This window comes from Ambystoma mexicanum, chromosome 1p (genome assembly GCF_040938575.1).
Source record: "Ambystoma mexicanum isolate Mex_15411 chromosome 1p, UKY_AmexF1_1, whole genome shotgun sequence".
NCBI lineage: Eukaryota > Metazoa > Chordata > Amphibia > Caudata > Ambystomatidae > Ambystoma > Ambystoma mexicanum.
The window spans coordinates 1460988614-1461003965 of NC_090921.1; the positions used below are offsets into that span (position 1 = coordinate 1460988614).

General features: G+C 44.6%; 1 protein-coding gene across 2 annotated transcripts in view; it reads right to left on the reverse strand.

The window, feature by feature from the left end:
• The window catches only part of LOC138455450 (deoxyribodipyrimidine photo-lyase-like), a 392352-nt gene extending 378401 nt beyond the window's left edge, over positions 1–13951 (reverse strand). Inside the window, exon 1 of one of the 2 annotated variants that reach the window (XM_069607107.1) lies at positions 13547–13951. In XM_069607107.1, the coding sequence (XP_069463208.1) occupies positions 13547–13789 (243 nt within the window). In that variant the 5' untranslated portion in view covers positions 13790–13951. The remainder of the gene's footprint in view (positions 1–13546) is intronic. The other variant, XM_069607108.1, reaches the window with a different exon arrangement.
• Positions 13952–15352: the final 1401 nt, after the last annotated feature.

Here is a 15352-nt window from a genome sequence, read left to right on the forward strand (position 1 = left end):
CTAATGTGGCGAGTACTGACGTAGATGTTGCTGAGGAGGATGTATTCAGGAAGGTGAACTTAGCAGCGCCTCACACCGATACGTTGTCTTTTTCAGAGACTCCGAAACAGATGAACCAAATACTTGGATGGGTAAGCGATCCTGACATCAATGGAACAGCATGGATAAATAGGTCCTTTTTGATTAACACGTTCTATCAGATCCGTTCCCTACGAAACCTGGCAACTAAAGACCTAGAATGGGTAAAACTTGCACCTCACAATAATCACAGAGTGCTGTGTAAAGTCCAGTCCCAAATAATCACAAAACTAATTTTGGACTTTAATGAAGACTTCAAGTCCTTGGGTCTTTTCCCGTATTTGTTCGGGAACATGGAGAGTGCATGGTCGTTCTTGGACTTTTCCGCACCGGTATCCAAGGAACGACCTAAGGGAGACACAGAAGTGGCACCCCATGAGTTCCACAGCAAGGAACTATCACAGCAATTGGCCTCGTTGACTCAGGCTCCAAGTGGCTTATCGTGGTTGGAGCCCCTGATAAAAGTGGCGGCTTCTATGAAAACAGAACATGCCAACTCATAACCATTGGTTATTGCCGTGGCATCTTGGAATTGTTGTGGCATAAGAAATCTTACGGCATGGAACGAGCGGGTTGGGGCTCAACATGCTCCTGATATTTTATTGCTGCAAACGATGGCCCTACATGAAAAAGTGCTAGATGGCTATGTCTCTTTTCGTGCTCCTGGGCGGCGGCAACAGTTAGGCCGACCTAGTGGTGGCATTGCCATTCTTATCAAAAACAGTTTGAAAGCAACGACACAGCTAATGGATAAGTCTGACACCTTCATAATGGAGGAAATGTCTTTGACAGGCAGCATCCTACATTCATTTCTCTTGCTTTCAATTTATTGGAACCCTAGCGCTGACTCCTTGGAAACTACTATAAGCAGAGCTAAATTGTATTTTGGGCAACGCTTCGATGCTCTATCCAAAGCACGAAATTCTGATTGGTGGAGACATCAATTCATGTTTGGACTTAGACGGAAATACACTGTTGTCTTATTATTCAAATTCATATGCATTGCAGTCGCGTAGGAGAGGGAAGTCATGGGCTGAGTTTTTTTTAAGCCTGGGGCATCAACCTAATCTCCCTTGCGAATCACAGTCCAAAAGTTTCCTGGCAGCGTGGTAACTCTTCTTCACTAATCTATTATATTCTTGCATCTGTGACATGTTCTGGATTGCTCGATCCCATTTCAATTCTGAGGGTGGGTTTGGGCGATCACAGTATGCCGAGCACGAGGCTACACATCATGGTTAAGCCTTATGATTTTGCACCGTCTGCTGCATTGGTGGAGAGCGACAGGCACACACTGTCAGTAAGATGGCACCCCAGCAGGTCGAAGAATGGTGTTTTTAGTCAATAGGGATTTGGTGGTACCCGTTGACGACCATCTATCCGTGGTTTTCATTGAGAAAGTCATCAATTGGTTGAGGTAGTTGATTCATGGGCACCTGGTAACCTTATCTAAGGCCTTACCTCGTAAAAATGCACCTAACTTCGTGCATCCATTTTCGGCAGAGGTTGCTGCTGTAAAAACTCGGAAAAACCATGATCTTCGGATGGCAAGCCACTCCCACGAAAATGCGGTTTCTTACAAGATAGTAAAAAATGTAATCGTGTCACTGTACAGGAAAAAAGTGAAGAAGGTACGTTATGCTGCCCACAATCTTGCAAATCAACGTATGATTTAACATCTGTGCAAGCATATCAGGGATTTGTGGTCCATCTTAAGAAACCCTGCTGGCAAGGTTGATAAGCGTATGGTTGCGACAATATCTGCTTCCCATTGGCAGTCCTTTTTTTGGAATAAATACGAACTGCCTGTCCAGCACAGGAGATTGGAGTCTGATAAACCTCAGCTGCAGTTTCCTGTTAAATGCCCATGGGAACTTAAAGACGTAATTTGGGCCATATCACAATTGAAGTTCTCTAAAGCTGTAGGACCCGACGGGTTGTCGCCCTGCGTGTTTATAGACGACCCGCACTTTTGGGCAAAGTATTTGCTCCCTAAATACCAACTGATATAGAACAGGTCGAATTCCACCCTCTTGGTTGATGGCAATAATAATACCCATTCACAAAAAGGGTCCTTTAGATGACCCTGTCAACTTTAGGCCCATTGCCTTAATTGACACAGCAGCAAAAATGTTTGCCCGCCTGGTTTTGTGTGAATTGGAGGCATTCATCACCACCACTGGAATTCTATCTAAAGCCCAGGTGGGTTTTCGTAGGGCAATGAGTACCCAGCTAAACGCGTCGATTCTTGCCCACTTGTTAACATCTACACGCACACGCGCTAACGGTGCAATTTATATGGCATCCTTAGACTCATCATCTGCATTCGACAGTGTCCTTCGAATCCGTCTTTGGCGGAAAATGCTGTTCCATGGAATTCCCCCACATCTAGTAGTGATAATTGCGGCACTGCACCAAAATACATCCTACAGGGTTCGTATTACAGCAGAGGGCCTCCTATCTGATAGTATTCCAACTGGAATTGGAGTGAAGCAGGGATGTAACTTGGCCACGGTATTATTTAATCTTTACCTGGTCGATATTGAGAAAATATGGGAAGTAACGAACATTTTTGGTTATCCTGGGCAAGCAGCGCCTGAACTGGTTGGCATTTGCCGATGATGTCATCCTGTTTGATAGAGTACCCTTTGGGTTACAGAACAAATTGAATCTCTTCCAAGAATATCGTGTAACAAACAACTTGACAATTAATTCGGACAAATCTAATATTATACTCTTTACGGTGAAGGGGAAAACCCAGGGCTACAAGTATACCGTGAACACTAAACCCATTAACACAATGGATGAGATTACATACTTGGGTTACCAGATATCAAACAGTATGTCTGTCGGCAAATGGCAAGCAATTCTAGACATCAAACTGATCCATCCGATTGCTCAGATGAGAATTATTTTCTCTCGGCATTTTAAGTACTCCCTTATGCCTATCATTCATTTCTATCTAATGAAAGTGGAGCCTATCCTGCTCTACAGCTTGGATGTATGTTTGTTGAATATGGGACCCACACTGAATTTACTTCAGGGAAAAATATGGAAAAGGGTATTATGTCTTGATGGGTACCTCCAAACCCAATTCTTCCTCATGAACTAGGTCTTCACGCATTAGCTGACAAACATGAATGGCGTATGCTCAATACTTATACAAAAATGTTGTCGCCACTTGCCAACTCTCTTTAGGAGGACTTAAGGTTAATGCTATATGAGGACCATCCGGCATCTATTCTCTCCTTTCAAAAACGCATGACTCAAGTGCTAACCTATTTGAATATGTCAAAGCAAGACCTAATTGACTCCCCAGGGGCGACCAAACTACATTTTTTAGGAATGCATGGGCACTTAATTCTGACCTAATTGCAGGCTATTCGTCATTCATCTCGTATGCTAAGTTCAGACATGCCCATACTCCACGGCAGCGTTACATTCTGTGTTTTCCTGATAGGAATGCTAGGAGGATTTACATGAGATTCCGGCTGGACCTTATCCATACGGGTTTCCGTATTAGGAAGTGGTCTGGTTATAAAGAGTCTGGGATTAGGGAATACTGTAGGTTTTGTGCTAGTGTGAGGGAGCCTGAAACTCTACAGCACATATTTATGTACTGCGTGCACTTTGAATCACAAAGGCTCATCTGTCTGGGAACCTTTTTGGGAACTAACTCCCGTTACGAACGCAACATGGTTTGGTTGCGCTGTATGTGGGGTCGGTGCAGCTATATCTTGCTTGTGACAGTAAGACTTGTGAGTATAATTGAGGACGAGTTGCAGCTACTAAATGGTAGATTACTTTAGCATGGAGGATGAAGTGCTCCCAATATTGTGACTTGGACCCTGACATGTGACCTTTAGAGCAGCGAGTATTGTTGCGATTGGTAAGGATGTGACTTTTTACCTTTTTTGTTCCTCTGTTTCCTTATATTTTAGGTATGGAACAATGCGATTTCTAAATGCAAATGTATATTTTATTTTTAGTATTTTGAATTCATTTTGTAAATGTGTAAATTAATTTTTACTACCAAAAACAAATAAATAAAAAAAATGTTTAAAAAGAAGTTGGTCTTCCCCCCCCCAAATGACCCAACACACGGAGCTCGTTGCCTGTTTACACGACCAACAATCTAGATCCCGGGAATCGAGAGGCACAGAAACCGCTCACCTGAACACCCATGAAGAACTGCTGCTTGCAAATCTTGACTAACTGTTCTCATTCTCTCTTCTGCCTTCGACACGGTCAACCACTCTATCCTCATAAAGCGACTCCAAGATACCCTTGGACCGGACACTCGATTGGTTGACCTCCTTTCTCACCGACCGGGCTTCCCAGGTTCTTCTGGGCTCCTTCTCCTCCACCACCACCACTCTCTCTACATGTGGTGTTCCACAGGGCTCTATCCTCTCGCCCTGGCTTTTCAATATCTACCTAGCACCCCTTGCTCGCCTGACCTCTGCCTTCTATTCTCATTTACAGTTTTCTGCAGACTACACACAACTCTTCTTCAAGCTCCCCTCCTCCTCCTCCTCCTCCTCCTCTTCCTCCTCCACATCTATCATCCCAGACTGCCTGTCTGCTATCCAGTTCGGGTGCACCGCCAAAGATCTCTGTCTTAATGCCAGTAAGACTGAAATTCTTCCTAACGGGACACCTAGTCCCTGTTTCCCTCCTGCACTCTGGCCACCCTCTATGGCCTCTCCTCCTCCTTCCACTGAAGCCAGAAACCCTGGGGTCACCTTCGACTCCTCTCTCTCTCTTTCACTCCTCACATCTTGGACCTTGCCAAGAAGGCCCACTTCCAACTTCACCCTCCTTAGAGGCATTCTCCCTTTCCTCACCTTGACACAGAAGCTCAATGTCACTAGAGCTCTGGTCCTCTCCAGGCTGGTTTACTGCAACAGCCTCTTTCTCAACCTACCTCTTTCTTCCCTCTACCCTCTTCAACTAATCCAGAATAGGGCTTCGAGACTTATCCTTAGCCTTAATCCCAGGGACTGTATTTCTCCAACCCCAATATATCTACACTGGTTGCCGCAAGGATCAAATTTAAGACCCTTTGCATCATGCATAAGGCTGTCTGAGGCCTGGGAGCACGCTACCTACAACTCTCTCTCAATAATTACTATCCTTCTAGATCCCTCCAATCTTCCTGCTCCAATTCTCTGCTGGTCAAATGCTTCTCCATGCACAGTGCTGAGGCAGATGTCACTCTTCGGCTGGCTCCCTCCTCTGAAAGTCTCCCTCTCTCTCTGTCTTGAACTGGATTACCACAAGTTCTGCAAACAACTCAAACCTTCCTCTTCTCCTCCTCCTACTCTCTCTCGCTCCTGTGCTAACCATTCACACAGACGCTGAGATTGGAGGGCCGGTCCTTCAAGAGTCCAATAGGGTCCTGGCAAAGTGCCCAATCACCACCAGCATCCACCCCCTCTGGACTGCCCTCTGGGCCCACACCGGCTAGTTGAGTGGATGGTCTCAGCCCTGCACTTACTTGATGGCCATTAGACCTCCCTCTTGGCTTTGGATGCCTCCACCCATGCACTTACCTGTGGCCTCCCCCCCACAGGCGCTTCTAGCACTTCCTCCATCCCCCGGAGAGATCCTTTAGCACTTACACCCTACCCCCCACCCCTTCTTCTCTGCACATTCTGAATGTCACAAGACCTAGTAGGACCTGTTTGTTTCTCTTTTTATTCATTGTCATTTCCATTGTTTATTTGTTCCCTTCCCTTTTGCTTTCTGGCGCTTTGAAACACTGCCTAGTTGTATAATCGCCATTTAAATAACCAATAAATGAAATAAATTCTCTAGGTTCTGGAGGGTGCATTACTCAAAATACTCACCCTCATGGGTCTCTGTGGTCCATGGTCGCTGGGTTCTGCACGTCCAATTCAACTGTGTTTTCCTACTGGCATTCACTGTGGCTGAATTCAGCCTTGCTTCCTTCTTCTCTGGGTCTTCTGGTCCTCGAACATGGAACTCTTCGAGGGGGGTCTCCTCTGAAGTCTTCTGGGGTAGGTTACATCTTTCTCCACATTTCTGTGGTGGAACACGGGCTTTCCCAACTTTATCCCATAAGCATGGTTTTGCCTATAGGATGTTATGTCACTTGCAATGGGGAACTTTTCTTCAACTACTAAACTTCTCCAAAGTGACTCTTGATGGTACTCACCTGAACAGTAATATTTCTCCTAGGTCCCATGACTTTACTACCAACAACTAAAATGTTAGCTGGTATTCTTTATTTACTAGTGTCTTTTAAATCAGTGCATTCCACTCCTGCCTGCGGAAATCTACAAGGCTACTAGGCCTGCCTAGGGTACCTTTGCTTCTGAAATGTTGCTAAGAGTGTAATGAGAGCTGCTAGTCTGATACTGTAAGCCTAATCCTACACACACCCCTACAAACAAACTTTACAACTCAAGTACTTATTGGTTCATATAAATACCAGGCACTGATTTTATTAAAACTAAAACAGACAGTGGGATATCCTGTATGTGTATACAGACACAAACAACAAAAGAAGGTTAACCCACCCCAAAGGCCAACAAGAACAGAATTTCAATAGATCCTGTAAGAGTACGACAACGTAAAGCATGTAGGTAAGTACCACATAGAAAACATGAGTCAAATAGTACATCAACTGCAATGGAGACAATATATCTAATTATCGCAGGCACCCTGATTGTTTTCAGAGATACAAACAAAAAAGGGTGATTCACTGTTTACCGCTTAAGGATTGAAATTACAATGAAAACTTTACTATACAATCAATATATGAAAGCATGAGGTACATTTATTTTACAAAACATTTTATCTTTTTTGAATAATTCTGAACCATCGCAGTTTAAAAAAATTGTTTTACTGTCTTAACGAAACTAAATTCTATACATCTTTCTCAGCCAATTTGAAGGTCCAAGAAGTAAAGAATTATGAGACAATACAGATCACTACATCAACTACTAATAAATTGGCTATGTAAGTATGAACATATTAATTGGTTGTAGTAGCAATTAAAAAGCTGTAGTCATTGAAAGTACAATTTCTGTTGCTCAAATAGATCAAAATAAGTTATAACTCTCAGAAGAGTAAACTAAGAAGAAAATGTAGTGGAAACAATTAATCTTGTTTCATGGAATTCTAATCAGAAGATATTAAGTGACCCCCAATGAATGTCTGGAATTTGCGGCTAGTTTTGGACTAATACATTTGAATGTCGGGAAATAATTAGAGCGTAATGATACTGTGTGACTGTGTATAATTAGAAAGAAAAAGTTAAGGTCTTTTGCATATGTGAATCCCTATTGAGGATACATTGGTTTAGGGTGATGCACATTAAATCATGTTGTCTATTGTGAAATATAACTTTTATGATGGTTGGTAGTCTGATGTCTTTTTTATCTTTTGTATCACAATTTTGCAGATGTCACAAATATATGTTTTTGATGAGTGGGAATAAGTATTATTTAACAATACATTTTGATACGTTTTTCTACCGTTCATATAAAGTAACGATTGGAATAAATTGGGGGCTAAACAGATTATTTTACCATTAATAACGATTTACATAGCCAAATGTATAGACTCTTTACAAGGAGCATATATATTTCAGTATCTCTGCGTAGTCTACTCTCGTTGTGCATCTATTGGAAACCTAGCTGTACCTATCCACCAGCCTTCTCAATTACCTTGAGTGAAGCATGACTGCTCTGCCATAGATAGAATAATATCACTCTCTTTTATGATTTAAAGGAAATAATGTGCAAATCTGCTGTAATTCAGGCAGGACTGTTCAGACTTTCTGAAGAACATCGAGTAAGATAGGAAAAAAAACTAAAATGGCATGAAAACAGATATTGATTTTATTGAACTAAAAATGAAAGCCAGATGTCTTTAGCAACTCTGAATAAACTCAATGTAAGAAAGTGTCTAAAAACTTCAGAAGTCTTCTCTATCAAAGGATACCTTCAGAATTACCTGAGTAGTAGTCCATCCCAAGATTGGAGAAGCACCTTTTTGACGTACAGAGTTAATCGTTTAGGTGTCTTAGAAATTCTGGGCCCTTGCTTAAAGCACAAAATAACAGAGAAGCCAGATCGCCAGTACAAAAAGAAGGTTGAAACGTTACACCATCTCTATCAGTCTTGCGCACAAACTAGAAACCTTAGAGTATATTTATTTTCTCGATTTGTTCATGATGTAGAACATATTGAATCAGATGATTTTGACAACGATTAATGCTGGGCTACCAGACATCCGTAAGTATTGCTGTGGTAAACTATATTTAAACAATTAGCAGAGTCCACATTAAGTAACTTCCAATGTCCACCGAATATTGGGTTACCATTCTCACTTTCTGATACAAGTCCTCTTTGTTTATCTGTGAGCACATTTTTAATTGTATAATGTAATAACAATGTATTATTTTGCATTGATGATGGTGATGTACCAGCCCTGATGAAGACCTGTGTTCTTTAAGGTCAAAACACTTGTTGGCAAGGCCAAGAACATCATCACATTGTATTAAATACGGAGATAGGATAATAACTGTGTTAAATTGTGTGTGTTAAAGAGCAGTTAGAATTAATCTCTCCCCCTCCCCAAAAATCTTTTGGCTGAGTTTATGTGGATATGCGCATTGGACAGACAAAATATTCTTTTTTATGATGTGATTCAATGCAATAATGATCAATGGGTTAGAGCGCTCAATCTGAACAATTTTCAATTAATGTATATTGTAGATGGATATAAACATTTAGGAGATTATGAATTTTGGTTAGAGGATTTTGTAGAGATTTGAAAGAACTGATGTATATTTGATTCTGTTTTTTAAAAAAAAATGTTTTAAACAATTACCAATTTAGAGAGTCTGCTCAATCTTTTGGGCGAAACACTGAAAATGCTTAGGATGATTTTTCAGACCTCACTGGAGTACTGTACCAACATTCCCCTAGCACCACCTATTTGTACAATATTTCCCTAACAACCAAAAGACAGATTTGCCCATTTCTTTCCAGCATCTACGCTTCGAACACATGACTTCCCTAGGGAAATCTCCATTGACCAGTTACAACTGTACTCAGTTGCTGTGAAACAGGATGTTGGACATATACTGAAATGCTACGGAGAAAGTTCCAGTTGGCTTGGTTTGCATGCTGCAACTGGTTATTCAAATCTAATTGTTCCTGTTGGTTTCAGTTGGCAATTTAAACCAAAGTAGACTACAATTTGTTTTTTACCAAACCTATACAACCGAAAGTATAAAAACTCAACTGGAAATTATACCAGAGTCTGCAGTCAATGCGTACTGCTTTGCCCCCAACTTGTAACCATGCGCTCCACAATCATTGTGCAGCATGCAACAAGCTCAAATTCCACAAACGTACGCACACACCCCAGGCATGTTTTTCATATGCGTACCATAATCCATGGAACAACTGCATCTTGAAGTTCCCTTAAATTTAAGTTTGCGGTGTTGGAAGGTGAATCCATAGTTAGGAATATACCAAACATGCCAAAATACCTTGAGGCAAACAAGAGGCGCTCATCTCGTTTTGCCTACTACGACAGGTACACTGCATGTCTCTGTGAATGCAAGACAGTATGCCCCACGCCATTCAGGGGATGATTATCCAGTCCTGTTTTTTTCCATTGTTGCATTCTGGGATTTGCAATAGTGTATTTATATTGGGGAAGTACAAGGCTACAACCACACTACAACCACACATGCAAACCATATCCATTCCAATCCGGAGCCACTTGTCCAGTCCTGGTTTTAACTTTGCTTTATGGATTTCCCTATTATAAACACAGGATTACAAGTCCCAGAATAAAAAACCAGGCGTGGGCTTGTGGCACACAAATGGTACAGATAATGTTATCGTGTATGCAAAAGTCGCAGAGTACAAAGAAAAAAAACAGAACCGGGCAAGTACCTACACAGTTGAATGGCTCAAATTGGCAGGTATGCAAATGATTGAGGCATGTTTGTATGTATGCTATTTAGATTACCAAGGTGAAGACGTACAACGCTCATTAACTCCACATCGCTCTTCCTCACGCCTGCACTTATCTATGAAGTACCTTACCTCTCGTCAGGAACCCTTTTCTCTGTTTGCCCCTTGACTCATCTCTTCAAGACATAATAACCGCTCTCCACCAAACACCGACAGTTGAGAAATGTCCTTCCTCCAACAGGCACCCTATGGACGGTCTTCCTCCAACTTCCTTCGTGGCCGAGCCAGGTGGGCAACGCTGTCCACGGCTGCGGGCCAAGTGTCCCCTACAGGGTGAGGGGGCCCTTGCCTGTGGCAATTGCTCCTGGAGAGTCTGCTGAGAAAGGGTACTCCAGTTGTGAGGGTGCCCGAGCCAAGAACAGTTGAGGCACGCCCAGGGATTGGAGTCCCTGAGCATCACTGTACCGCACAGCGGAGCTTCCAAGGAGCGCCAGTAGTCTGGGGCAATCCCACACCGGGCACAGGTACGTGATTTGGTTGCTGGGCAACCATGGGATGCGTCCTGGTTAGCATGACCAGGGTTTACTAGACAACCGGCACGCTTCAGGAGAAGCCCCAATGGGCTTGTCTTTATTTAAACAATGGGGAGAATGGCACTGGTTCTCCTCTGTGAGTGACAACCTTGTGTGGCAACTTGCTTCCCCTATAATGGGGAAATCTGCAGAGAAGAGGCACCATGTGGAGCCTACGTTCTCCATCTCCCCCCTACTCTTCATCTCCTTTCCGACCTCGTAACAGGAAGAGACAGGGTAAGATTTCTGAAGATTGGCTCTTACACATCTTCAAAAAGACCATGAAAGAGGAAGGTACTAAATGACACGTGCATCCCCCTTATTTGCTTCTTCAGGATGCTCCAGCTCAAAGGGCTACCATTCCTACCATAGCAAGGATGTTATGTGAAAATGCTTGGAAAAAAGAATCAGTGGCCCATGTCATCATCCAGGTGGCCAACTACATGGGATTCCCCGATTGTGAGGCTTCAGTGGCTGCATTAGAAACCACAAGGCCCCTCCCCCAGTTCAAACGCACCCTAAAGCTGGGGCTTCCCTTTCTAACAGAGATGGAGGAGAGCCGGACAAGACATCAGCCCCCAGATTCCTGGTTAAACTATCCACTAAAAGGGGAGAGGTCAATGCCACAGTCTATTCAGGTGGATGAGATGCTCCCAAGCCTAGTAAGGAGGTTGTCAATGGCACCAGAAGAAGTCATCAAGGACCCCACAGAAAGGAAGCCTGGCAGTGCATTAAGGAAGGCATATGAAGGCACTCACTTAGCCCTCATAGCCGCCACCTACTCCTCGTATACAGTGGAAATGGCCCTCAGAGAGATGAAGTCTGCGATGAAGGTGGTAGAAAACGATTTGGATCCACTTCCAGTTTTGCAGGCAGTCAGGACCCAGGCAGAAATGTTGGTCAGACCTCGTCTATGATGGAGTGAAGGCAGCAGCAATGTCCATCGGCTCCGTAGTCTCTGGGAGTCGGCACCTGCATATCAACGATTAGAGGAATGACTCGCACCAAAAGAACATGGTGATGAGAATTCCCTTTGAAAGACAGATGCTGTTTGGGGAAACGCTTGAAGACGAGGTCCACTGTATCTTCAAAGCCAACAAGCATGCAGGGAAATTCAGAAAGAAATCGAAACCCAGATCCAAATCCTTTTTTACTGCAATACATCCTGAAAGATCTCACAGTGCAAGACAGAGCGTCAGAGGACGCACCACTATGGTGCAAAAGTGGCAATCCAAGCACCCTTCCCCTGTAAACCGCAGAAGTCCTGACGTCAGGCCTGTTGGGGTCGCCTGCAGCACTTTTGGACCCAATGGTTCTGGCTTTTCGGGCGATGCCTCGGCCAACAGACTGGTACGCTGTGGCTATAAGATAGACTTTGCAACCCTTCGCCTTCTGCACCCATTGAGCACCATTTGGACACAACTGCACAGAGGCAGTGCCAAGAGGATGGCGATGCAGCAGGTAATCCATTAACTGGGGGCAAAGAGAGTACCTATGAAGGGGGGGGGGGGCGTATAGTCCATAGTGTTTCTGGTTATCAAGCAGTAGGGCAAGCGCATACTTACTATAGATCTGAAATGCCTGAACCGCTTTGTACCAAGGCAGCATTTCAAGATGGAATGCCTGCAGAGGATCATCCCATTGGTCCAGGACAATGACTTCCTAGCATCATTAGACCTGCAGGATGCCTATTTACATAACCCGAATTTGGGCAGCATGGCCCAAGTCTTTACACTCCCCTGCCATTGAGAAAGGTGCATAAAGCCGTCCTCCTGGTAGTCATCAACTCTTCCAGAAGACTACGGGAAATCAGTGCCCTGTCATACGAGGCCTCATATTTAGTGGCCTCCCCGGAAGCCTTGTTTCTTAGGTCATCCCTTGTTTCCTCCTAAGGTAGTTTCAAAATTGCACAGATCGCAGGAAATCGTCCTGCCTTTATTTTTTTCGTGGATCTTCATCGCCAGAAGGAGAGCTCTAGGTAAAGATGGACATCAGACGTGCTGTACTAACCTACCTGGAGAGGAGCAAGGTCCTTCGCTCTGCTCCAAGTTTGTTTGTCGCCTTTGGAGGACCCTGTCCAAGCAAAAGTACCTACCATTAGTCACGGGCCGAAATACACAATCTCCCCTAAATATCTGTGGGCTCTACCCCCCTGCTGGTATAGAGAGCATATCGGCATATCGGGCAGAGACCAGATGGGTTTCCAGTCAAGAGATAGGGCAGCAACCTGGGCTGACCCGAACACCTTCATTAGACACTACCGTCAAGTTTGGCACTGCTGTAACCTACAAGACTTGGACACAGGGTTGTGGTCTGTTGATTCTTGAACAAATCTGGTGATGGTGGGTGCCTATACCGCCACCTAGTCTGATTTTTTTTTACTAGGCCCATTGTTATCCAGAGTTGGTCTATCCCATAGGCAAGTACTGGTTGAGGTACAGGGACATTAGGGTAATGGTCAGATTACTGATTGTAAACTTCCTTATCCTTAGTCCCACTCTTCCTTGTCCCAGAACGTCCAACCTCCCGATGAATACTAAGACGAATGGGCCTTCCATGGCATTTAGTAAAAACTGTTGGTGGAGGGCTAGTATGCCCTGGAGGGACGAGGCGGGGGTCAAGTGGCAAAAAGAATAGAAAGAGAAAAGGGTCCCTGATGAGAGAAAAATTACCGCATAGATGTGTACTAGGACGAAGAAGAGTGTGACTAGGGGTAATGAAGATTAACGGTAAGGAAACCGAGCATTAGCTCCAAGTACATTTGTATGTAGTGTTTGCCGATGTAGATTCCGTAGTCTTATAATAGCAGGATCCACTTTTACTAAACTGAACTGTACTCCTTTTTTCAACTAATTAACTTATGGTTATAAACCAGTCGATGCAATATGGGAATTCCATCACCGAATGCCAAGGAAAGGACATGCAGCTCACCGGTTGTTGGAAGTAGTTCGTATATATGTCCAGCAGCTCAGTGTGCAGATGGAAGTTACTCCACTGCAAACCATCCACCAACTTGGGAAATTCTTCTCTAGTCTGCGCGTGGCCCAGCAGGGAGAGGGTGAGACAGAAGAACTCATCAGGCTCAGTATTGCCCCTCTCCAAGGCTTTCCGCAGTCCCTGCACCTCCTGGGAAAAATCCGAAGCCATGGGACCGTCAGGGAAGCTCTGGGACATGATTCACTATATGCTTTGTGTGCATGTTTGGACTAACAGCTGATCCGCAGCTCTCAAACCAATCCTTACACAACCGGGAATTGGGCACGTTGTGTAACATTCTCCAGCTTTCACGTTCACTGAAAGTGGCTGTGCGCATGCTCCCAACTAGGTCCGCGCCACCTTCTTTTGCCAGGGGGCAAGGCGGTGGTTGGGGGAGGGCGAGAGAGCGGGATCGATTATGTTGATGTGCGCATGCGCCGGAGGATCTCCTCCACACAGACCATTTTAAAACACTAGACAGAATAGACGTTTGCAGAGAGTGGGGAGGACGATTGCAGTGACGATAGGCAGGCTGTGTTTCCAACTCAAATGTGTCTTTGCATCTTCCCCGTCGTTTCGTAGATTTGGCAGTTTCAGAACACCAAATATGGCGAAATGCTCTGGTTACTTACCGGTATTCGTCATTACTCCTAGTCCTACTCTTCCTCATCATAGTACTTACCTCTTGAGCCCATGCCCACGGCACAAGACCTTCTTCTATTTTTCATTTTGTATAACACCTACCCTTTATCGACAACCCTTAGTTTTATTATAAAAAAGCCGGAGCATGGCACCCCTCACCTCTGCAGGGATGGAGAGTAGGGTCGTCAGTACTGTGACGAGGAAGAGTAGGACTATGAGTAATGAATATTACCGGTAAGTTACCAGAGCATTACCTCCTCTTCCTCGTCCCAGTACTTACCTCTTGAGGTATACCAGAGCATCAACGGGAGAGTTCCGAATGAGACACAGAGGCAGAAGTGCAGCAACACAAAGCACAACTTTATTGACACCATTAATCACATTCCAACAGACAAAACACCAACCCCAAAAGAACCATGCACGGAATGGGAGACATTCAACCGATAGTGGTTGACAGTGCTCTGATCCGCCCAGGTGGCAGCCCTACAAATCTGTAGAGAACCCCCCCAACCCCCTGAGCATCCGCCCAGAAAGCAGCCAAACCCCTGGTAGAACGACCCTGAACGTAGTCAGGCACGGGCAGGTAAGAAGCCACATAAGCCATGGAGACGACTGTATGGATCCACCGGCTAATGGAAACTACAGAGGCCTTCCGCCATGCACCAGCGGGGCCAAAGGTAAGCAAGAGACTATCAGACCGCCGAAACGGGGCAGTCCGAGACAAATATTACAGAACTGCCCACCGCACATCAATGGCATGCCAAGCAACCTCGTCCGGCATCTGCAGATCTTGAAAAAACACAGGTAGAACCGGAACCTGAGACGTGTGAAACCAAGATACAACCCTCAAAAAGGGGGGTCGACACAACAGAGCCCCGACCTCCGCCAGCATATGGGCAGACATGATAGCAATCAGGAAAGCACTCTTCAGAGTAAGGTGCTTGATATCAATTTCCGACAGGGGATCAAAAGGAGGCATCTGAAGGAACCTCAAGGCTAGAGGGAGATCCCAAGAGGGAATGCACTTATAGGTACAAGGACGGGAAGAAGAAAGACCCAGAAGAAACTTCCCCACCAAGACCTCCCCATCCAGATGGCCATCAGAGTCCCCCACGAGGA